This window comes from Podarcis cretensis (assembly GCF_951804945.1).
Source record: "Podarcis cretensis genome assembly, chromosome: 12".
NCBI lineage: Eukaryota > Metazoa > Chordata > Lepidosauria > Squamata > Lacertidae > Podarcis > Podarcis cretensis.
This window is the reverse complement of record NC_137181.1, coordinates 44,479,861-44,504,563: the sequence shown is the minus strand read 5'-3', so window position 1 is coordinate 44,504,563 and position 24,703 is coordinate 44,479,861. Positions and strand designations below refer to the sequence as shown.

Here is a 24,703-nt window from a genome sequence, read left to right as displayed (position 1 = left end):
CAGCCAGATCCAGTTCCTACCCTTGTCCTAGTCTTTCAAAAGCTGTTCATCAGCATTCAAGAATTCCCGCTCTGTGCCTATGCTCCATACATGCTCAAGCAAGTATACATGATGTTCTGTTCTCAAGACCACAGTACAGGCTTGTTGAGGGATACACGTTCCACAAGGCTCCTGCAGGATCTGATTGTTTCTTAGCTTCCCATCACTCTCATTCACTCCTAGGCTTCGGTATGTTAGCCATATGGCATTGCAACCGACAGAAAAGCTCAAGCATCTTTCTCCTATACCAACCGGTGTTTATTGGCAAAATCTTCCCCGTCTATATTAAAGCTGTTTTCAAACAAGAGCAGTTACAATCTCTTGACGCAGGCAAATCATTTGCAAATGCAAGCCTGCCATTTGCCAGCCGCGCATGGAACGGGTTTCTCTCTCTGAAAAGTAGGATTAAAACAAAATAAAAAGTACTTCCCCCGCAAGGATTCCCATTACAAAGACTAGCTTTCACTGTTCTAGGCTTATTATGTCATCATATATACCTAAACCGTGTTGAACTTCAAAATCAATAACGTTAATGTTTTAAAGGTATGAGGAGAGAGTATTTTCAGAGATGAAAAAAGAGACTCAGCAGTTCTCTCAATTACGGGCTGATTTCAGAAGGTGATGAAGTCTGCCTCTGGAGGTGTGAGTCAACCAACCCAAAGAAGAATTATAATTGTACAAACTGAGACAGCAGCTGCTTATCACTCATCCTGGCCTCAGGACTGAAACTTTTTGTTAACTGAAAAAGATCACAGGAAAGAAGGCTAGGAAAATAAGACTGTTGAGAAAGAAAATAAAACAGAGACAGATGCTGTCCTATCACTACCACAAATAACAATGTTAACACAACTTTCATATTTACCATTAATGTTTTGATTATAAACCACTAGTAGCTATTTAAGTTCTCTGTGTATCTTAATTTCTGTTAAATATAACTTGATGAAAGTAAATATTTTATCACAGCCCACCCTATTGCTATGGCTGTGTTTTGTTTTAGCTATTATGTTAAATTTTAGATTGTTGTAACCCACTCTGGAGTCAGCTGCTAAATGGCAGGTGAGAAAAATTAAATTAGGGGTTCTCCAAAGCCAGCTTCTCCCCTACATTAAGAAAATGTCTACACAAACACAGCATCACTTCAACCCACTGAAGGGCAACTCTGGAAAGAATTATTGGGGACGGTGATGAGAGGCAAAGACAATTCTGAAAAGATCAGCGATTCTGCTATACGCAATATTCTGTGACTGAAAGCTGAGGTAAGAGGAAATATTTTGGAGGAGCACCTGAACCTCCCTACTCCTTGGAATTTCCTCTGATCCAATGGACGAAGACCATTCATAACAAACATGGGAGCTAGGAAGTCCCACAGGATAGCTCCTGGGAAAAGCTACATATCTATTGGAATTGAGTCATGAATGGCTACCCTCCACTCTCCTCATCCAATGAACGTTCACTGGAATGAGAAAGTGAATTGACTTCGTCTCTCTTAGCGCCTCTTTTACGTTATGTTCTCTGCGACGAACTTGCTGGGAGTCTTTTGTTTGCCCATATAAACGCTCAGCTGAGGCAAATATTAGAGAAAATTCTTAGAAAGCAAAGGCTGAGCTCACGAAGGCAAACATTTGTGCTAGCTGGCTGATTTGCAGAGTCAATCCAATTCAGCTGGGGGATATTTTACTACAAAACCTAGGGCTTTGAATGTTCAGAGGGGGGTGGAGCTCCAGTTCTCTGCAACAACACATATCCCCTCCCCATGACAAGCTAGAGCAGGATCAATTACACAACACAGACAAAAATATGGAAACCTGGGATTTGATTTATTCCAACCACAGAATTTCCCTTTTTGCCCGGGTGGGGGGCTACAGACAGCAGAATGCTTCCTTTTGGTTTCCAATTATAGAATACCTAGCTCTCACTTTAATCCATTTTTAGAAGAGTCTTACCAAGTGCACATTTCCCCCCTGCAATGTTCTTGATGTGGGGGGGGGGGAGAGATTAACATAATGGAATGAATTATTTACTCACTTCTCATCAAAGATGCCCAATCACTCCAGCCACAGGGGATTGGCAATCTATGTTGTAAAGTGTTAGTAATTATTCCCTTTTGTAAAATTATACGCTACCTGTTGGAACTGTTTGTCACAAATTCTATTATTACCATTTAAAAAAAAAAAAACCAGGGGAGGGGGCTGGCTAGCTTGTTTTCATCCTCATGTTTATCCTCATTTTAAATGCTGTGCACAAAAAGCTGTTTCTACTACACTTATTTTGACTCTGGCATATTGGATATTCATAAAAAGCACTTGTTTAATATATCATTATATCAGTAAGAAAAGCATGTGAGAGTAAAAGAGGCTCCACACCCAAAAATGGAAGGCAAGAAGAAAGTGAAGCCTCAGGTTTTTAATTTTTTTTTTAGCTATGATTGTGCTCTTAGAGCAAGTTTGATTTTTACAGTCACATTAGTTAGTATGTTCTTTCAATCATTGTGTGTTCCAACTAGCCTTAGGGTGGGCACCCACGGGCCTCATTTGACAGCACTGTCCCTTTGGGCATTGTCTTGGCATATATATTGTGTCTTGACCTGATTGGCATCCTATATTAAAATGTGGCTCTTTTGGGGGAGGGCTGTTATTGGATTATTGTTCTTATTTTGATTTTATATATTGTGATATTTTCCGTGAACCGCCGTGAGACCTCCGAGTATAGGGTGGTATATAAAGTCTAATAATAATAATAATAATAATAATAATAATAATAATACAGTCGTACCTTGGATGTTGAATGGAATCCGTTCTGGAAGTCCATTCGACTTCCAAAACATTCAGAAACCAAAGCACGGCTCCTGCAGCCAATTGGAAGCCACGGAAGCCGCATCAGAAGTTCGGGTTCCAAAGAATGTTCGCAAACTGGAACAATCATGGGGTTGCGGCGTTCCAGAGCCAAAACATCTGAGTACCAAGACATTTGGGATCCAAGTTACGACTGTATACACATTCCCTCTCTCACGTACATCATGGCTTAATATGTCATCTGAACCCAAGACTGTAGTTAAACTTCCTCCTCTTTAACCACATTCTGTAGTCCAGAACAAACCTTGGCTATGGTTCTGAAAAAGTAAAATTCACTTGCTCCCAAGGCACAGGAACCCACTGCACCAATAGTTCAGGAACCCCATGGTTCCCTTGAGTCTTAAAATCAGCCATTAAGAGCTTTTGCACAGCACAGCTCTCGCTAAGCTATGTTTAACGTCCAACATGTTGACAAAAGTAATTACGGTGAGACGCCGCTGACAAGGCATGTTCAAAATCTCATTTTTTATCCTGAGCCGATGAAAAATTTCACAGGGGAAACTGTACATAATACCTCTGAGTGCTACAAACTGGACAAATTCATAGTGCAACCTGAGAAATTATGAACTTCGGCATCACAAGGTGATGTATAGACTGCTGCACCTTAAACAGAGTGGTACGAGGTATCTGTATCCAAAGCCCCCTTCGGACATTATGAACAGGGAATTACAACATGAGTTGCAACATGGAGCCACGCATACCAGCCCCAGTCTCAACATCTGTGCACCTCAATCACTTCACTCCCAACTTTCCCTGAAGGTATTTCTCAACACAGGAACACCATTGGTCCATGTAGCTTTGTATTATCTACGCTGATCAGCAACAGCTGTCCCTAAATGGCCTCGGCCCAGTATACCTGAAGCAGCGTCTCTACCCCTCAGCTCTGAGGGCCTTCTGGTGGTTCCCTCACTACGAGAAGTGAAGCTACAGGGAACTAGGCAGAGGGCCTTCTTGGTAGTGACGCCCACCCTGTGGAACACCCATCAGATGTCAACAAAATAAACAACTATCTGACTTTGAGAAGACATCGGTAGGCAGCCCTGTTTAGGGAAGTTTTTAATGTTTGATGTTTTATCGCTTTTTTATTATTAATAATATTCTGCTGGGAGCCACATGGGAAAGCACATTTTGATCAGGAACCCTGATAGTGCAGGGCTCCAAGCTGTGTGGAGGTGTTTTCTTTGTGTTTTGCTTAAGGGGCAGCATTACTCTTTTGTTTTCTTGCTACTTGCGATTGATTTCTATTTCTCAATACAGTGGTACCTTGCTTCTGAAATGCCTTGGTACTCAAACAACTTGGAACCTAAACACTGAAAACCTGGAAGTAAGTGTTCTGGTTTGAGAACATTTTTCGAAAGCTGAACGTGCTCTGTTTTGAGTGCCACACTTCCGTTTTGAGTGTTACGCTGAGGTTCTGTCAGTTTTTGCTATTTATTTTGCATTTTTGTTTTGGCAGCTTTTTTGTTTTGTTTTTGTGACTGTGTGGAACCCAGTTCAGCTGATTGATTGAATGACTGCAGTACATGGTTTATTGCTTTCATTTTATGGATCAATGGTCTCGTTAGATAGTAAAATTCATGTTAAATTGCTGTTTTAGGGGTTGTTTTTAAAAGTCTGGAACAGATTAATCCATTTTGCATTACTTTCTATCGGAAAGCGCACCTTGGTTTTGGAACGCTTTGGCTTTTGGAACAGACTTCTGGAATGGATTAAGTTTGAGAACCAAGGTACCCCTGTATAGGAAAGACAAAACATCTGAATACCAGGGTGATCAGGTATTTCATCACTTCCAATCTTCTCTTATTCCAGGAGCCTTTTATGCCTAAATCTTCAAGGACTTTATGCCACATCTTGGCTTGTAATGGTGGGATGTTCAGTAGACGGACATTGCAATTTTACCTCACATAACAGATGATCAATAAAGAAAGTAAAAGAGCTTCCCGATTTAGACCTGTTAAAAATGTGCAGCTGTAACATCTCTAGGGGCTACACTGTACATACTTAGAATAATAGGAGCTATATTTTCATTTAAAAAAGAACTTTGGTAAGCATTATGGGATTTAGTTGATGTCATAAACCATGGATTATCAAAGCATGCAGAAATCCAACTGCAGATAAGGAACAGATCTAACAAAGCAGGTAGTCCACGGAGGGCTTTTGGTGACACTGTAAACCACCAGTGGCCATGGGTGATCCAAAGAAAATATTAGATATGGGATATGTAACAAGTTTGCTGTGCCGCTTGAGATGTTATCAAATTTGGGGCAACAGCAGAAGCTAACAGAGTAAGAGATAAGAAAATGTGTCCTGGAATAACTAGTTTGTTATTCCAGGGAGGTATTGCCAATGACATTGTAAGTCGGGAAAACAGACAGAGCATTTTGCAGGAAACAAAGAGAAAAATCTCGGTTACATGATTAATATATTAAAAAGGGGATGGGGGAATTAAATAGTTTATCTAAAAGGGGTGTACTCCTGTAAGCATGAGCACCTTGGTGCTGCTGGGCCTTACACACAAATGGCATCAGAAAATCTCCTGTTTCAGCCGTTTTCCTCCTCATTAGACCCCCAAACTGACAAATGGCATGAAGCATTGGAATTAAATAATTTAAAAGTGGATTAGTGCCACTTACTAAAATATTTCGGATTTGGTTCTATCTCCTGCTTGCAGATTCACTGTCCCCTGTAAGGCCTGGCTGGCTTCTGTGAGGTGGGGTTGAAAAAAAGAGATAGTTTTTCATTTCCTTTTTAGGGCCTTTGGATCCTGCAGATTAAAAGCCTCCGGTGCCCTCTCTTATTGGGGGGCTTTCTGCTGGCACAAAACCCACCACCGATAGCTCCCTCTACCAAAGCTGAGGGCTTTTGTCATGGCAGCAACACACCATCCTAAGCCCCAAAGCTATCAATATTGGGGTGGGGGTGGAGCTAGGACTTTGAGAGCTGCTTTTATTTTTATTTTACTATTTATTTGAATGGACTGTTGCTGTTTTTGTCAGCCATGCACTTTGCATTCACTTCAAAAAATATTTACTACACTGTATTTGTATTGCTACTCCGGCTATGCAAATCTATGTTGAAAGTGCAGAAAATAAATTATGTACGGTAGATCAATCTATCAGTAAAGAGGCTCTGTAAACTACTCAGAGAACCTTTGTTGGCATCCGCTTGTCTTGTGAGACTCCAGGGGTGAAGTCAATCTGGTGGAGAATCACAGTGCCTCCTACTATAGCTCCAGAGACCAGCAATGTGTAACTGCAGCCTCCTGAATTGCTTTTGCTGCGTTATCAGCACCAAAGTGAACTCTCATGGGTGCAGGACTGGGCAGTGTGTCTGGAGGTCATGGGCTGCCCAGACAACAAGACCCCCCTCTCGGCCTCACTGATGTGCTCCAAAGGAAAGCAGAGCCATACATTTGGCACGAGCTTGGCTGAGGGAGTTGCCAGAAGGAGGTGTACAAGGCACCATCCAACCATCTTAGGGACTCTATTCCAGATTTGTGTAGGGTTTACTTCTCCTGAAGATGCTCTGCAGTGCGTACCAGATAGCTTTGTTGTTGTTGTTTAGTCGTGTCCGACTCTTGGACCAGAGCACGCCAGGCACTCCTGTCTTCCACTGCCTCCTGCTGTTTAGTCAAACTCATGCTGGTAGCTTCGAAAGCACTGTCCAACCATCTCATCCTCTGTCGTGCCCTTCTCCTTGTGCCCTCCATCTTTCCCAACATCAGGGTCTTTTCCAGGGAGTCTTCTCTTCTCATGAGGTGGCAAAAGTATTGGAGCCTCAGCTTCACGATCTGTCCTTCCAGTGAGCACTCAGGGCTGATTTCCTTAAGAATGTATACGTTTGATCTTCTTGCAGTCCATGGGACTCTCAAGAGTCTCCTCCAGCACCATAATTCAAAAGCATCAATTCTTCGGCGATCAGCCTTCTTTATGGTCCAGCTCTCACTTCCATACATCACTACTGGGGAAACCATAGCTTTAACTATATGGACCTCTGTTGGCAAGGTGATGTCTCTGCTTTTTAAGATGCTGTCTAGGTTTGTCATTGCTTTTCTCCCAAGAAGCAGGCGTCTTTTAATTTCGTGGCTGCTGTCACCATCTGCAGTGATCATGGAGCCCAAGAAAGTAAAATCTCTCACTGCCTCCATTTCTTCCCCTTCTATTTTCCAGAAACTTGGGGTGGAGGAAAAATGGAAAGCTCCACTGCTACTAACCCCTAACACCATCATGCCTCACAATTTCCAAAGCTTCTGTTTGACAAGGAAAGATTCAATAAACTTATGGCCAAAAATAAAATTAAAAAAGCAGATGTTCAAGTGACTCTTGCTCCCTTTTTTTTTTTTTTTGCCACATGCTATCTTGTCGCTGAAGAAGATTTCTGTGCACCTCTCCACACAGGGGAGATGTACATTTGTTTCCCCCCGCTCCCAGATGAAACATTTGGCAAAAAGTCGCGCAAGCCATTTTACTCTCTGCCACAGGTTTAAATGTGTGAAAGAACCTTTGGAAATGCTTGAGTCCACAGACTGTGAAGTATCTGAGCTAAAGTCCTTAGTAGAAGAATACCTATGGAGGAGAGCAGTGTTGCAAATTGGCTTTTTCATAGAATGGTAGGATTTCAAAGTATTCCACTATTCATACAGTTCGACATGGACCCCCCCCCCCAAAAAAAACCCTCTATTTGTGCCAACCACCAGCTCTAATACTCTTTTAAATAAATGAACAGGGAAAAGAGTCTGAAGATTCGTGTTTCCAACAAAATTCAGCTGTTACCTTAGAAGGATGTCCTGCCTTGAATAATTTTCATTTCAAAGTTCTGCTTAAAACAAATGGTGAGATCTTCATGGGCGAACTGGAGTTTTCACCCCACCTTGCCCAAATTCAGCACTCAGCAGCTATGAAGTGATTCTAACTCATCATAAATCTCTCACTTGGGGGGAAATATGAGTACACGAATTTATATATTAGCTCAATTTCCCTTTTTTTATTGGACTATAAAGACACACCACATCCAGACCAACTCATGAGCTGTTTCAGAGACCTGTTGTTAGTTTTGGGACTTGTAGAGTTATATTACTATTGCAAATACATGTCTGAAGCTTTGAATCTGTTGGACTCTTTTCCCTTATTGAAAGGAGGCTATTGTGGCAGTTTCTCAAAAGGGGATAATAAACAGCAGGACTGCATATCTCCCAGTACTATGGTAGGATGGGGGGGGGCGGCGTTATCTTCAATACTCATTGGAAGTAGAAGTGACAGCATGTTGACATTAAAGCTTCATTCAGGAATAAACTTTACAAAAGGGGAAATATTATACAGCAAATAAATGCTTCTGCTGAGATGCCAGAATATTGCTCTTGATGCCTCAGAAATGCTATTGCTGAAGTAAAAGAAGCTAAGTAACTGATTCTGGGAACTGTGATCAGGCTATTTGGTTTTATTTTTCAAAGGAGGTTTTATATTGTATCCCCCATTCAAGCTGTCAATCACAGCTTTTATTAAACCACAAAAGTGATGTCAGATCAGTGGTGGTTTAAGACACATTATGAGTGACAGCCTGATGATGGAGCAATTTCGGAATCCTTTTATTATTAAACATAGACTAATGCTTCTCTCCCTCTCTTTCCACCCCACTCCCAAGAACGCATTTTATTGTTTAGGGTGAATGATACACACGAGTCTAGCTAGGCAAGGCGTAAGTTTAACAAAAGTGCTGGTGTTCATTTTTATACAGAAAATATCATAAATATCACAATTAAAAGGAGCAGGTGTAAACTGGGAGATAATACCATAATACTGTTACAGATTGGGGTGCCCAAGTCTATTAGTGAAATTAGTAAATGGTAATATGTGGATTATTGAATGGAGGATTTCAGGCCAATGGAAAATGCAGGCTAAGCTTCCTTTCCACGCCAGTGCCTCCCCTGGGGTGACAAAAGGTGTTGATGACCCACATCAAAGAGGAATCCCTGGGCATGGGCAGACAAAGGTGCTGGAGAGGGGGCAGGCTGTGCTCACAGGGAAAAGTTGACTCTAAAAACTAGGCTTGGGTTAGGAGGCAGATGGGAGGATCTGCTTGGAGCAGAGGTGTGTTGGGAAGAAGAAGGGGAGGCCATGCAGTTAGAACCATCTTGGCTGCTATCTAGAATGGCATGGCTGGCTGCCTTAGACTCAAGCTGGCTGATGCCACAAAAGAAGCAGGGAGAGGCACTCTGGAGATGGCAATGCTGTAAGAACTGCAACTCCCTCCACCTACACTCAGGTTGTATATGTCAGGGGTAGCCAACTCCCAAGAGATTATGATCTACTCACAGAGTTAAAAACTGGCAGTGATCTACCACCTTTTGGGAGGTTCAGGTCAAAGTTGTTTCTACCAGTGATCTACCACAGACATCCAGTGATCTACCAGTAGATCACGATCTACCTGTTGGACGTGCCTGGTATATGTGAATAAACCAGGTATCTTAAAGTCGCCACAGTCTCTGCCATGTCTTGATTCTCCATGAGGAAATCTACCCTGAGTGAGCGCCTGGAACCCCCTGGAATCTTGTGCAGAAATTGGGGGTTGGTGTGTCCCCTTTGTAACAGCGCTAATATCCTTCACAAGCTTCTCTTTCGTGCAGAAATTAATGAGATATATTAGACAATGCTTAATCAAGAAGGCAGGTCTTCTCATTCCACTTCTTCCCTACTCAACCTCCTGCAAGGCATCAAAGCTGGCCACAAAAGGGGACTGCGATAGTTCCACATTTTGAGAACTGGACTCCATGATTCTCATGCCTCTTCCAGTCCGGCATTTGTAGTTGCAAAATGACTCCCGGGTCTTATCCCAAGACTTAGAACTAACAGAGCAAAACTGTGGGAGCTGAGAATGTGCTGTCAATCTTTATTTGTGTGTCTTTTGTGATTTTAGTCACTGATGGGTAAGGTCTGCTAGGTAGTTACCTAGCAACTATAATATGCTTCCTCCAACCACTTTTCCTAGTACAGCAGCAATCTCAGGAAGAAGAAAGGACCATGTCGCGCCATAAAAAACCTCCAGCTATCTGGGATTTCTTTGGAAAGAAACCATTATGTGGATTTACAAAACTTCCCCTTCCTTTCATTAGTTCCAGTGATGAGACACTCTGCACCGGAGTTGACACTCCATCATTCAACACAGCAACGTGACCTGATTCTAGAGCAGGCAGTACATGACGGGGGAGTCAACCCCCTGTTTTCGTTCCTAGAGGTGAACTTTTCCTACTCGAGTATTAGCTTGTACATCTGACAGCAAACCTCGCACTCAGATTTTGTGGCACAGGTGAAATTTGTCTTTTAGAATTAATTAGGCCATGAAAACACTTTGCAAGTCGGCATTTTGGGATAAACACAAGTCTGTATTGTATCATTAGCCTACCCCGTGTTTGTTAGTACACTCCCAGCCAAATTGCTAGCAAGGAAACCCTGAGGAGGGCAGTTTTGGCTGAAACATATGCTATGCTGATTAACAAAATGGTTTGTCAAAGGAAGTGAATGTATGAATGCCTTTTGATAAAAGTAGTTTGCATATTGCAAGCTTTTAAATTAATCTGGGACAGAATGCAGCAGATACTAATGACGCAGAATAGTTCATTACTTTCTGGCTTGTTTGTTGAAAACAGCTTGTTGAATGGTAGCCAATGGTCCTTTATAGCACCCTCTTGCAGATTTTTAAAGAACAACATTAGAAGTGTGAGCACAGTGGAAATTTATTGTTCGTGCTTTGTATCTGCCATAAAATGTGAACCTGTTGAGATAATTACAGTCACATTCTTTTCCTCATCTGGCTGGAGTCATATGGATTGCAGTGCCCCGAAAAGACTCTGCTCTGCAAAACAGAGTAGGGCTTTTCTGAATTATATAGAAACTGGCTCAAAGTAATTAATCCCAAACTATTGATAAAGACCACAGCCTGCTGAGAAAATAATCACAGGGAAAGGGTCAGCGAGCTTCTTGCAGACGTATTAACAGAGAATGCATTTTTGCTTAGAAAAAGCTCCCTGTAGGTCGAAATCTTGAAACATTATTCCTGAAGTCCGTAGTTAAAGGGGGGGGGGCATAAAATTCCCTGAGATGTTTGGTTATTTTAAGATGTTGGGAATTATTCCATGCTGCTTTTTTATTGGTAGCAGCTCTCAGTCTAAGCTGCAGACTCAGCTCTAGGCTCATTGGCATGGAAGGGAAAAACCCAGAGTTTAAGGTGAAAATCAGATTCTCAGAAAGTTTCCTTTGGTATACAGAGGAGTGCAACTGCAGCAACATGAGTGTCTCAATCTAACGTATTTATAGAACCTTTCATTGCTATAAATGGCAGAAGACAGCTTTATGACTTAACTGCATGTGGTTCTGTGCTCAGCTAATGCAAATTTCAGATGTCAGCGAACAACAGCAAGTACAAAGTTCAAGATGGCTACAGAACGCAGCTATTTATTTATTTAGTATAACATATGTGACCAACACCATCCCCTATAAATGCAATGTTCAAAATGGCAAAGTATACACAACAAAAGTCAGCCAGTGAGTTTAGGAGGCTATTTGGAGGTTGATGGATTAAGTCAGAAGTTATCAAAGGACAATCAAAGAAACATTTAAACATTTCAGTATGGTGTGGTGTGGTGTGTGGTGTAATGTAACGTAAGGTAGTATAGTATAGTATAGTATAGTATAGTATAGTATAGTATAGTATAGTATAGTATAGTAGTATTTATTTGTAGAATATGGACAGATATCTCTTCAAAATCAAGCATTGCTAGGAGTTACCGGTATTTCTTTTTGTTTTTCAGTGTATTTCTTATCAATTAAAAATTGGGTGTGGTGCGAACGAAATTTTATTTTGAAAGTGTTGCCTGGAGAAAAATGTTTGAGTACCACTGGGTTAAGTCATTTTCATGATGTCAATTATGTAACTGTCGTAAGCATGTGAGTTATCTTTCACTGTAGGTTAATTGAAAAGTAGTGATTTATAGTGGACAGAATTTGTTGAAAGTAATTGTACTACGTGACACTTAGAGCACTTAGTGAAGACTCAATCGAAAGCACAGGCAAAGCGACTCACAGGTCTGGACAGCAGTACCTTAGAACTGGCTAAGGATACAACTAATTCTCTTCTGTCAACTCTAAGTTCCACCTCAACCATGAACATTGGTGCCTCAACCACTGACTGCCCTGCACAGCTGTAGAGATGTGCAACCCCCGCCCCTAAGAAATGTAATCAAAGTTCCATTTTCACTTCCCTAAACGTTCACAGAAATTCACCCATGTTGGGATTCGCAAAATTCACATGAGTATTTGTCTTTAGACAAAATTTGGTGGCGGATCTACCTTTCAGTTCCTGTTAGGCCCAGGTTGATGGGAGATAGAGAGGAGAGAAACACCATTTCAACAGTAGCACAAATAGTTGGTAGAGCATGATACTCTTAATCGTGGGGTGTGGGTTTGAGCCGCATGCTGGGCAAAAAGATCCTGCCTTGCAAGGATGTTGGGCTAAGTGACCACTGGAATCCCTTCCAACTCTACAATTCTGTAGAATACTGCTGGAGATATACTCCTGCGAAACACTCTGCACTGCTGTAGTTAAGAGTGACTCTTACAGAGAATGCTGTCAAATGTTAATTAAGCTTTTATCTGCACAGGGTTGGTGGACCAAACTAGAATGAAAATGAATGAATGAATGCATGAATAGCAGCGGGTGGCAAAAGGAAGAATCTAATAGGTACTTGTGGAGTTTGACCAAACACTCTCTCCTGAAGCTGCTATTTAACCCACAGGGTAGTGGCACCCACCCTGTGGAACGCCCTCCCATCAGATGTCAAAGAAATTAACAACTATCTGATGTTGACACAGTGTGACACGGCAGCTAAAAAAGGCAATGCAATTCTGGGCTGCATCAATAGGAGTATAGCATCTAGATCAAGGGAAGTAATAATGCCACTGTATTCTGCTCTGGTCAGACCTCACCTGGAGTACTGTGTCCAGTTCTGGGCACCACAGTTCAAGAAGGTCACTGACAAACTGGAACGTGTCCAGAGGAGGGCAACCAAAATGGTCAAAGGCATGGAAACAATGCCTTATGAGGAACGGCTAAGGGAGCTGGGCATGTTTAGCCTGGAGAAGAGGAGGTTAAGGGGTGATATGATAGCCATGTTCAAATATATAAAAGGATGTCACATAGAGGAGGGAGAAAGGTTGCTTTCTGCTGCTCCAGAGAAGCGGACATGGAGCAATGGTTCCAAACTACAAGAAAGAAGATTCCACCTAAACATTAGGAAGAACTTCCTGACAGTAAGAGCTGTTTGACAGTGGAATTTGCTGCCAAGGAGTGTGGTGGAGTCTCCTTCTTTGGAGGTCTTTAAGCAGAGGCTTGACAACCATATGTCAGGAGTGGTCTGATGGTGTTTCCTGCTTGGCAGGGGGTTGGACTCGATGGCCCTTGTGGTCTCTTCCAACTCTATGATTCTATGATTCTATGTTTAGAAGACATCTAAAGGCAGCCCTGTTTAGGGAAGTTTTTAATGACTGATGTTTTAATGCATTTTTAATCTTTCGTTGGAAGCCGCCCAGAGTGGCTGGGGAAATCCAGCCAAATGGGCGGCGTATAAATATATGATCATGATTATGATTATGATTATTACTACTACTACTACAGGGGAGTGGCTCCTTTCATCACACATGTCCTGTCCTTTACTTTTGTGTTCAAGTTACTGGCAAAACCATATTAGCCGATAATCAAAACTATTGTACAAATTGGCAATTAAAAAACACACCCTGCAACCTCTACGCCAGGCATAAGCAAACTCGGCCCTCCAGATGTTTTGGGACTACAACTCCCATCATCCCTAGCTAACAGGACCAGTGTCAGGGATGATGGGAGTTGTAGTCCCAAAATTTTCCTGGAGGGCCGAGTTTGTCTATGCCTGCTCTATGCTTAATAAATTCTCAGCTCTCCAATGTAATGTCTTTATAAATGCTTACTAGCCACTGCAGCATCCCTCAAGTCAATAAACTGAATGTGTGAAGGCAAAACGAGAAGTAGGGGAAATGCTCAAGACCCACTTCTGTTGCCTGTATTTCCTGACTTGAAGCGTTTAAAGGAAATTAAAACTACCACTTCTTTCTAAACAAATGGAATGCTTTTTTCACATCTTGAAACAATTTCAATACTTCTAAATAGTAGACCTTCCAATAAAGAATTTGGGGTTAGAATTTAATGGCATCATAAAAATTTACACAGCAGTGTATCCCGGAAAGAAGTTAATATACAGCATGAAACAAGCACTGCATTTTGAAATATGCATGTAATATGTAAAAAACTTTTGGTCCGGATTTCTATATATGGACATATAAATGTGGAACTCTTTGAAGTGGCCTTCAGAACTCCCTATAACACACATTACTATAAATGGTTTAGGGTGACTGCTGCATGGCTTACGGTTGCAATGTATTGCAAGATGCAGGCTTGTTTGTGATCCGGAACTCACCAAAACCCTAAAATGTATTTTATATAATAGACTTTTTATTTCTATTCTTTGAATATCATATTGTTGTTTTATTGCTATGGCTGATGCAAATAAAGATTCATTCATCTGGAACTCACGACTCTGGAACTTGTTAACGAATGAACTGACAACGCATGTATGAAAGACTCAAAAAGACAAGAAAATCACTACGTTTATGACTGACACACACACACACACATATATATATCTCACATAAAGAAAAAAAGACATTTTTCTTTTAAGTTAAAAGAAATCTTCATCTGTAAACATAAGTATTCTGAATCAAATCTTATAGGCTGGAAAGAGGCAAAATAAAGCGGAAAATTGTCTTAGCACTGCTGTTTATTGTTTTCTGCTGTTGTCTTACTGATTATTGTTTTTTATGACCTACTTAAACAATTTATGGGTGGTGTGTGTGTATGTGTGTCTATAACATACTTTTTACTTCATGACTGTATCATATTTTGAATGGAGATGCATGGTATTCTAAATTCATGACACAACCTAGCCCTCACAGTGAGAATGAAATTGTAACAAAAGCTAAGATAATGTGAGAGGGAGTTCTGTAACTGCTTACACTGGAAATGTCATTTCTGGTTATTATACTAATTCTTGATTGAAAAACACTAACCCAAACCATGACTTAGCGTGAACAAGTAAAAATTTGGATTCCCAAAGCAAATATAGTCGCTGGAATGTTCCTCTCTTGTTTTTTTCTGCCATGGTACTATCCAGGTTTAGTTTAGTGTTATGTCCCAACCCAATTTTATGGTTTGACTCCCTCAAACCATGAGTGGTAAACAAAAAACATACTCTGTTCACAACCTGTGGTTTGTCTGGGATGAGACAAATCATGAACCTGGATTTGGATGTAAACTAAACTATGGCTTAGCCCTGGGTAGCGTCACAGCAGCAGAACTAGACAGGGAGGAACGATCTTCGCTCAGGGAATCCACATGGTTGCATTACTTGTCAACTGGATACTTCTACATTAGAAGAATTATTATTAACCAAATACTGAAAAATTCCCAAGCATCATAAAAATTTCTGCGTGTTTTTGCCTGGGGGAGGAATAGCAGTGTCTGCAAATGATTTTAGTCAAGAAAATTATAGGGAGGGGAGATGTTTTCTTTTCTAAAAAAGAAACATAGTATGGATCCAATTGGGTTCAGCTAGTTTGACGTTCCTATTCATTGCTCTCCAATGTTACATCAAGTAGAAATTTTACTTTGTTCTCTTCATTTGACGTCATACTGCAATTAGAAATTTATTTTTAAAAACGCTATAGAAAGACACAAGTTTTTTAGCTATGGAAATGTTCTAGTATTAAATATAAACATATTGATTAACTGGAAAACGACCTTGAGATTCTAGAAAGTAGTAAAAGAGAGAGAGAGAATTTGAAGCATATTATTTAAGCTTACCGTTCCTGTTGTGCCCAAAGAAAGGTGATTCATCTGTTGTGTCAGGGGGCCCATCATACTTGCTGGCTGCATGGACATTGTGTGGTCCATTGTTGGCGTTAACACAGCACCCTACAAACACACATAGGTTCTATCACAATGTTTACTTCAATTTCATATTTAACGACCCAAAACAAAATTCACCACATAAAACACATCTGATTCACACAAATGACTAGAGACAGGGTAAGGGGAAAGAGAGGGAACCCACCAGATTTTGGAGCACCACTAAAGAGCAGCAAATGGTCAGATATGAAGTTTATTATTATTTTAACCAATATGGGGAGCACTTGGCTTTTCTGCCAAAATCTTTCATCGAAGGGTTTCTTTTTAATTAACCTGAGTTACCGTCACAACTAAAGCCAGAAAGCAAAGTGACAGAGCAACATTACTGTTGCTTCAGGAATTACTGTTGTTGTTGTTAAATTGAATTTGTATACCACCCTATTCCCACAGGTCTCAGGGAGGTTTACAAGCTAAAATCACAATATAAGAAACACAAAATACATAATCAAAACAAAAACAAACAACTCAATAACCCCCCTCCAACACATTTATTTATTTCTACACTGCTATTTCATAAAATACATCAAAAATACATAAAAGGTTGATGCCACTGCAAGCCTACTATATCCCAGTTCCTGAATTATATGCCAGCTCCTAATGCATGCCATATTTGGCTTCCTGCTCTTTACAAATAAATGTGCATAGGTGTGTAAACACCAGAGGAAACCAAATGCTCCTCACTGAACCTTTAGAATAGCCTACGTAAAACAATCTCATTCAATACTATTCCCCACAAATGCTCCTCTTTCTTTTCATATAAAAACTCAGTGGTACAATTTAGCATGTAAATTAGTATATTTTTCCAGGTGCAAGAAAGTATGCTCATGAATGGCGTTTTTAAGTTTCTTGAAGGATCCCACATTGTTACAAATTATTAAAATACACAGAGCACTTATGCAGGACTCACATAAAGACAAGTACACGTGCAGTTAAACAGTTCACATTAATTCCTGAATAGACAGCTTTCCCTGCTTTTCAAACTCTGGATGAGTGCAACGCCCTGTATGCTGCACAGGATCTGACTAGTATGCTGCACAGGATCTGACCACAGTCTATAATGGCCTTGACCCAGTATACCTGAAGGAGCGTCTCCATCCCCATTGTTCAGCCCAGACACTGAGGTCAGGCTCTGAGGGCCTTTGGCGGTTCCCTCACTGCAAGACATGAAGCTTCAGGGAACCAGGCAGAGGGCCTTCTTGGTAGTGGCGCCTGCCCCATGGAACACCCTCTCATCAGATGTCAAGGAAATAAACAACTACCTTAATCGACAGAGCCTAGGGCTTGCTGATCAGAAGGTTGGTGGTTCAAATCCCCGCAACGGGGTGAGCTCCCGTTGCTTGGTCCCTGCTCCTGCCAACCTAGCAGTTTGAAAGCACGTCAAAGTGCAACTAGATAAATAGCTACTGCTCCAGCAGGAAGGTAAACAGCGTTTCCATGCGCTACTCTGGTTTCGCCAGAAGCGGATTAGTCATGCTGGCCACATGACCTGGAAGCTGTACGCCGGCTCCCTTGGCCAGTAAAGCGAGATGAGCGCCGCAACCCCAGAGTCGTCCACGACTGGACCTAATGGTCAGGGGTCCCTTTACTTTTACCTTTACTCTTAGAAAACATCTGAAGGCAGCCCTGTTTAGGGAAGTTTTTAATGTTTGATGTTTTATCGTGTTTTTAATATCCTGTTGGAAGCTGCCCCAAGTGGCTGGCGAAACCCAGCCAGATGGGTGGGGTATAAAAAATAAATTATTATTATTATAAAAGAATGTGCACAAGGTGTTACATTGCGTAAAGATAGGGAGAGAGAGGTGATAGCTATGTGATGATGAACAAGAGGAATAACTGATTGTGTTAGGCAGAGCACACATACTAAGCCTATGGCAGGAAAGAGGGGAAATTTCTTACCCATCTACAAATCTTGCTACGCTAGCATGAATTCCTCCACCTGTGCTCATCCGTTAGACATCAGTTCTATACAAAAAAGAGAGGGGGAATGGCCACACAGACCATCCTACGGTTCTTCAAAGATACCGCAGAGCTCAGCATCTTGTTAGAGTTAAGAGCCTCAATTAATACACAAATCTGCTTTGCCAACAGAAGAAGAAGAAACCCACAGATGAGATCCAGAGGTGAGTGACATGGACTTGTTTATTTTCCTCAAGAGACTGAGAACATAATATTCCTGGCTGACTAAAGGCTCTTTGAAGACATGAAAGTCACGCATGTGGTAGGCATTCACCTTTCTGCCAACTCCATTACAGTAACGTCAAACACCAAGGGACTGACTGATGTTCAGAACAGCATCACTACTACAACATATTGCAGCACCTGTGATTTACAGGCAGACATGCTATTCTCGACACAAGACACTGAGGTAGATCGCTTGGGGGGGAAAGCTGGCTGGCTGGCAGGGGGGCAATGTCTGCAATATGTTAAGCCTCTGAAGTCTGAATGGCTCACGACACACCATTTTGCAAGTGTCACCAGGCTTATTAAGGTGAATGTTACCCATTTCCTGCCAAGATAAGAGACATTAACTGTTTGATGCAAAGCTCTCCGTATGAACCCCGTTCCCTCCAAGTCTGAGGTCTGCTAAATAACTGCTGCTTCAGGGACCATATTATGTGGACGCAGTGATATTTTTCCAGAAAAAGAGGTGCCAGAACTGACCGTGAATGCCCCCCTTGTTCTCTGATAATGGCAAGGGCACCCACCTGAGAGGTGCCAGAACTGAGTTGTGGTGGGTTCTGGCTGGAAAATGTCCCATGTGGATGACAGATTGATCCTCACAAGAATGAGGGTTCAGAGTAGCGGGTCCTCCATATGCTGTCCGTTTTCACAAACCCTCATTGCATTTCCAAACAGGTGATCACATCATTATCCTGCTTTTGGAAATTAGTCCCTGATAGATTATTTTCTGCAGCTCTTGTTACTTTAATTAATGGTTTATCTTATTTAAAAAGGTAAAGGTACCCCTGCCCGTACGGGCCAGTCTTGACAGACTCTGGGGTTGTGCGCCCATCTCACTTAAGAGGCCAGGGGCCAGCGCTGTCCGGAGACACTTCCGGGTCACGTGGCCAGCGTGACATCGCTGCTCTGGCAAGCCAGAGCCGCACACGGAAACGCCGTTTACCTTCCCGCTGGTAAGCGGTCCCTATTTATCTACTTGCACCCGGAGGTGCTTTCGAACTGCTAGGTTGGCAGGCGCTGGGACCGAGCAGCGGGAGCGCACCCCGCCGCAGGGATTCGAACCGCCGACCTTTCGATCGGCAAGTCCTAGGCGCTGAGGCTTTAACCCACAGCGCCACAATCATATTAATTCCTATGTGTGGTTGTTAGGTAGTATTGATCTCCTTGGCAGCAGTTTTTGAAAAGCAACCTAGAAATACAGAATGAATGCTCTCTTCCTTGGAATGTCATCTCTACAAACAGTATTTTTTTAAAACACTGCGTCCTGTTCTGATTTGATTATTATGAACTTTTCGGTGATCTTGTGAATGAAGATCCTTTCACCCTGTTGCTTATTCTTCTTTCAAACAAATGATTTCCAGGGTTTGAGGCAATACCATGCAATATCCTTTATCTAAAGGAGACTGTAATTTTCTTGGACGTTCAATGTAGCCTGAGAATACAAACCATCTTCAGAATTGAGAGCTTGCAATTGTCTTGGAATATGTGTTGCTCAGACTCAGCTCTCCTGCATTAGTTATCAAAATGATTCAGAAAGATGGGAAATGAGAGTAATCTGGAGGCACTCTTCATACATTGTGCCCTGAGGCCAAGATAAATTTGTTTGTTGAATTTTTTTACTTACACCCACACGCACACACCAGTTTCTTCTCCTGCCTCTCATAATCACCTATCAAAAAGCGTCACTGACAGATAACCTTACTGCCAGTGGCAGCTGCTGCCCTTTGGCACTGGTGGGGTCAGAGAGCAGGCTGGCTAACAGCAGGAAGAGCAAGGGGTCACAACAGGTGGAGCTAATGGTAGACAGATCTAGCTAATTCTGGTGCTCTTCCCATTACCCTCTTCCCTTGCACAGACACAAAGGACTCTGCTTTTTGCACAAAAAGAAGGAAACGAAGATATACACATGCAAATACACACAAACACCAGTTCCATATCATATCGTATGCAGATGATCAATTTAAGGCCTGTAGCCATAAGAAATATTTGACTGTCAGAGGTGCCTGCAGCAATTAATTTCAGAAGTCCCCATGGAAAGCAAGAGGGGGAAAGTGTGTGTGTGTGTGTGTGTGTGTGTGTGTGTGTGTGTATACATGCGCAGGAGAAGAGAGTGGAAACCTGATTCGATTGTGTAAATTAAGGACACAGCTCATCAAAGGCAGGCAAGAGCAGGGCCGTCGGGGGCGGGGGGAAATGTCCTCTGCCTCCCCCACCGCCACGATCCCTGGTGTGGTGGTGGTGATCAAGCAGGAAAACGTGCTGGCGGACATGCTCTCCGGTGTTGGGGCACCCAAGAAGGCTGCGCACTGCCTTTCGCCAGGAAGGAGGAGGACAACGACCAGGAGCAGGGCCGTCTTTAGCAGATGCAGAAGCTTGGGAGGGAAGCTGCGTGCCCACCAGCCATATAGTTGGCGGGGTGCAGCTGGCAGGCGTGCAGGGAAAGGGGAGGCTGTCAGCAAAGCTGCGCAGCTCCCCCACTCGCTAGGGCGCCCCTGAGAGGCCGGCACCCTGGCGCAACGAACCACTAAGACCAATGGGAAAGACGGCTCTGGGCAAGAACAACGGTTGCTGGATAAGTAGTGTAAATCCAAGCCACTGATCAGGTGGTACATCAGAAATAACAATCCCTTAAATCACGATATACTGTCACCATTCTTTTAGTGCCACTAACAACATCCTCTTAAGTACTGTCATGATACCAAAGTCCAGAAGCCTTTTGTGCTACAACCTGCAGAACAGTGCTAGCAGCCATCTTCCTTCTGATCACAGTTCTCTGGATACCACCTACCCACAAAAATATTTACTTGGGCAATTCATATACTGCTCAATTAACAATCGTTTCTAAGTAGCGTACAAGAAACTCAGCACAATGCAAATAAATATCAGTTAAAGTTATAAAATCATAATCCTATTAAAACGTCTGCTGGAATAATAATAATAATAATAAAGTATTCAGAAGGTGCTAAAAGTTCAACAGGGAGGGGAACAGTTTGACCTGGGGTAGCTCAGTTGGTAGAGCATGAGACCCTTAACCTCAGAGTCGTGGGTTCGAACCCCATGGTGGGCAAAAAGATTACTGCATTGCAGGGGATTGGACTAGAATGATCCCCAGGTCCCTTCCAACTTTACAATTCTATGACCTCAACTGGAATGGGGTTCCATAAAATTGAGCCGACAGGGCAACACACAGCTCCTGGTGGATATAAGCAGAGTATCTGAGCCCTGGGGGGCCACTAGCAGTTACCTGAGGTTGTGGTTAAGCAGCATATATAAATCCAGGGAATATTTGAAGGTTGTTCTCAATCATTGTTTTTGCTTTATTTCCCCCCCTTTACAAAATAAAAGAACTGATTTGGGGTAACTTTATGTTTCAGTAACAATCCAGTCTTAATGTTAACAAAATTAAACTGGGTGCAGCAAGGGGAACTGGATATTGACTCTTAGCTATTAAAAGCTCTTAGTGATGAGCAAGCCTGCCGCCCTAATTCAGTTCATAACTGGGTATGGCAAACTGAGTTATTCCCTTCTCCCTACTGCTCCTGAAAAAGATATAGCTCGATCAATTGAAAGTCCCTGCATAACTGCCCAAATCCTCTGCCACCATCCAGGAACCCTCAGTATTCCTGGAAAACTACGTTTCTCAGAACTAACACTGTTTAGGTTGTTTGTTGGAAAGTAAAAAAGAAAAGGAAAAACAGTTATAACTCTTAATTTAATTCCTTCGTACCGAATACAAGCATATTGAGTCAAAAACTTCCCAAAGCCAGAGTATAATTCTTGCCTTCAAATATCCCATACACATTATATGCTGTGCTGAAAATACGGTGCTAATATTTTCATATTAAAATGAAAAGCCATTCCATGCAAGCAAATTCATATTTTTTTTTCTATTTTTGCCCCAAAGAATTTTTCTCCAAGAAGTTGTTGAAAATATCTTCTTACTTTGCTGCTGGGCGTGTGCAATCTGATCCATAATTATGCACATGATAAATGCAGCAAGACTAATCACTCTTTCAGAAGATAAATGTGTTCAATTACATGATAAAAGTTTCACAGCTACCAAAATGTTTGCCAGAGTATGGGAATATAGCCTAATAATTATCACACTTAGTGCATCCTGATGTAAAGAAGTTGGACTTCTCCTATAAGATTGTTTCCTACCATTAGTTGGAGGTGACTTTGCTCCACCCTGACATCTCATGGTATCTGCTCCTCTCCATGTGGCCCGTTTTGGACCAGCAGCATCAGTAGGAGTGCTGTATGGTATCACTGAGGTGCTGGGCCACTTGGAAATGTGGGGACGCGGTTTGGCTTTTGCCTGGGCCTTCCCAATGTTTCTTTGCTGGTGTTAAATTCTTTGAGGATCCCCATATCAAGTAATTGGGTCATGGTGGTGTTTGGCACTTGCCTTTTCCCACCTTGCTCCTCTTGTCTTCAGAGACATGTTACACCTAGAATTCTAGTTTTTAAGCATGCACTAAATATCAGGCTGGGGGACGCGGGTGACGCTGTGGGTTAAACCACAGAGCCTAGGACTTGCTGATCAGAAGGTCGGCGGTTCGAATCCCCGCGACGGGGTGAACTCCCGTTGCTCGGTCCCTGCTCCTGCCAACCTAGCAGTTCGAAAGCACGTCAAAGTGCAAGTAGATAAATAGGTACCGCTCCGGCGGGAAGGTAAACGGCGTTTCCGTGCGCTGCTCTGGTTCGCCAGAAGCGGCTTAGTCATGCTGGCCACATGACCTGGAAGCTGTACGCTGGCTCCCTCGGCCAATAAAGCGAGATGAGCGCCGCAACCCCAGAGTCCGTCATGACTGGACCTAATGGTCAGGGGTCCCTTTACCTTTAAACATCAGGCTCACTGGGGGAACATGCAATGTAGCAGCTTTATGGTCCTTGAAGGTGGGACTTTTTGCCTTCCCCACTTTGCCTGGCGTTCATATTAGGCTCTTTAGGAGTACAAGGCGTAGAGGTTTCTGAGCCCTTACTTTGATCTAACGGGCTTTGCACCCTGGCTTCCCTCTTCATTCAAGTTAATGTTATAAGGTCTCAAATATAAATTAAATGTTCATAAATGCACAAGGCAAACACATGCATAAGTGCTATATAAACCACGTGTCTGAAATAGTACAGGAGAGCAATCCTGAAGCCATTTTGACTGTCCCAAGCTGACCTCAAATATTTCTCTGCAAGGAGGAAGGAAATGGGAAAGCCTCTCCATTGTCTTTTGCTTACAAATCCTGTCTTAAGGGCATATTTGTGTATGAATAGGGTTAGCCTGTGACCTGGATTCAGGAACTAAAGGATTGACTATCACCAAAGAATGGCCAGGCTGCCCAGGTAATGCAATCAATGGCCATTATCAGGTATCCTGGCAGATAGGATTTCTGCTGTAGACCGCCTCCTTCTGTGATGTATGTATGATGTTTTAGGGGGGTGGTCTTGGGCTACAGGGTAGGCAATTTCAAAGTCTATATAAGGGCTTGCACACCATTGTTCAGGGTTCTCTCCTCCGTCCTGCGTGTGGTGAGTGGGGACCCTGTTGCAACAGTTTAATAAAGTTCAGGCTTACTAGCTCTGCTTCTCTTAAGTAGGGAACTTACTTAAGGACCCTATACAGGTTCTTGGATACCCCATAAGGGAAAAGGAGCAGTTTTTTCTTATAACAATGTGAAGGCTCCACACTGTGGACCTGGTGCGACCTTTAGAGACTGTTGGAATGCTGTTCATCTCCATTGCCTGCAACTTCCCTGCTTTCCTAAGAGATACTTTTGTCAGCTAGAAAGCACGTCATTCATCACACCCTCATCTGCTTATTGAAGCTGCAATGTGGTTGATTTTTCTGGACCATGTCTTACCAACCAGGGGATGTTATAGTACTACCAAGTACACCAGTAACTTCTGCAGAAAAACTACTATAGTATCCAGTAAGAAGTTACCAGAACAGATGTACTCTGCAAACAAAAGTGCTGCCTTACTCACACAACTAAGAGATAAGTTCCCAGCTCATACACTGGGGGTAGGAAACTCTTGGACCCCAAGCCAATGGAGAAAATGGAATGCAAAGCTTGAGTGGAGTTAAAAAATAAGTGTTTCTGTTGCCACGGGAAATATCTCTGTGTGTGATTGTGTCTCTGTGTTAAGATTGTGTTGCTTTTTGTGGATCTAGCCTCACCTGATACTGGAATGCAGCCCAAAAAACATTTCACTTGGGTAATGAGACCCTCAGCCCCCAAAAGTTACCCTAGGATCTCCCCATCATGTTCTCCAGGTGTCTTTCTTGTGTCTTGTATCTATGACTCAGCTCATACGGGCAAAGTCAGTGATAAGAGTCCATGTTGCTAGCCTTTGTACTCTGCTCAGCACAATCCATGTGAAATCTTATTTGCCAAGCAGAGAAACTTATCATATGATCTCAGTATTTATTTATTTTGATATCGGTTCTGTTAAGTAGGTCATTTTATGAGATGAGATGGGAACATTCCAGCTGCAGATCACAAGTCTAACCTGTATATGCAAATACAGATATGCAGAATGACTTAGGTTGCTAGCACGATTGCTGTTCTTGATTAACGAAGATCTGGTTGCTG

General features: G+C 42.4%; 1 protein-coding gene and 1 long non-coding RNA gene across 10 annotated transcripts in view; one reads left to right on the top strand and one right to left on the bottom strand.

Moving 5' to 3' along the window:
- Positions 1 to 24,703, bottom strand: part of RBMS3 (RNA binding motif single stranded interacting protein 3) — a gene marked incomplete at its 3' end in the record, with an annotated part of 775,525 nt that overhangs the window by 21,549 nt on the left and 729,273 nt on the right. For 8 of the 9 annotated variants that reach the window (XM_079947347.1, XM_079947348.1, XM_079947349.1 and 5 more), the window contains one exon: positions 15,831 to 15,941. In XM_079947347.1, coding sequence (XP_079803473.1) covers positions 15,831 to 15,941 — 111 coding nt within the window. Of the gene's footprint in view, positions 1 to 10,661; positions 10,740 to 15,830; positions 15,942 to 24,703 lie in introns of those variants that run through there. The other variant, XM_079947350.1, reaches the window with a different exon arrangement.
- The window catches only part of LOC307199594, a 660,078-nt gene that overhangs the window by 1,586 nt on the left and 633,789 nt on the right, over positions 1 to 24,703 (top strand). The gene's annotated exons all lie outside the window — the stretch shown is intronic.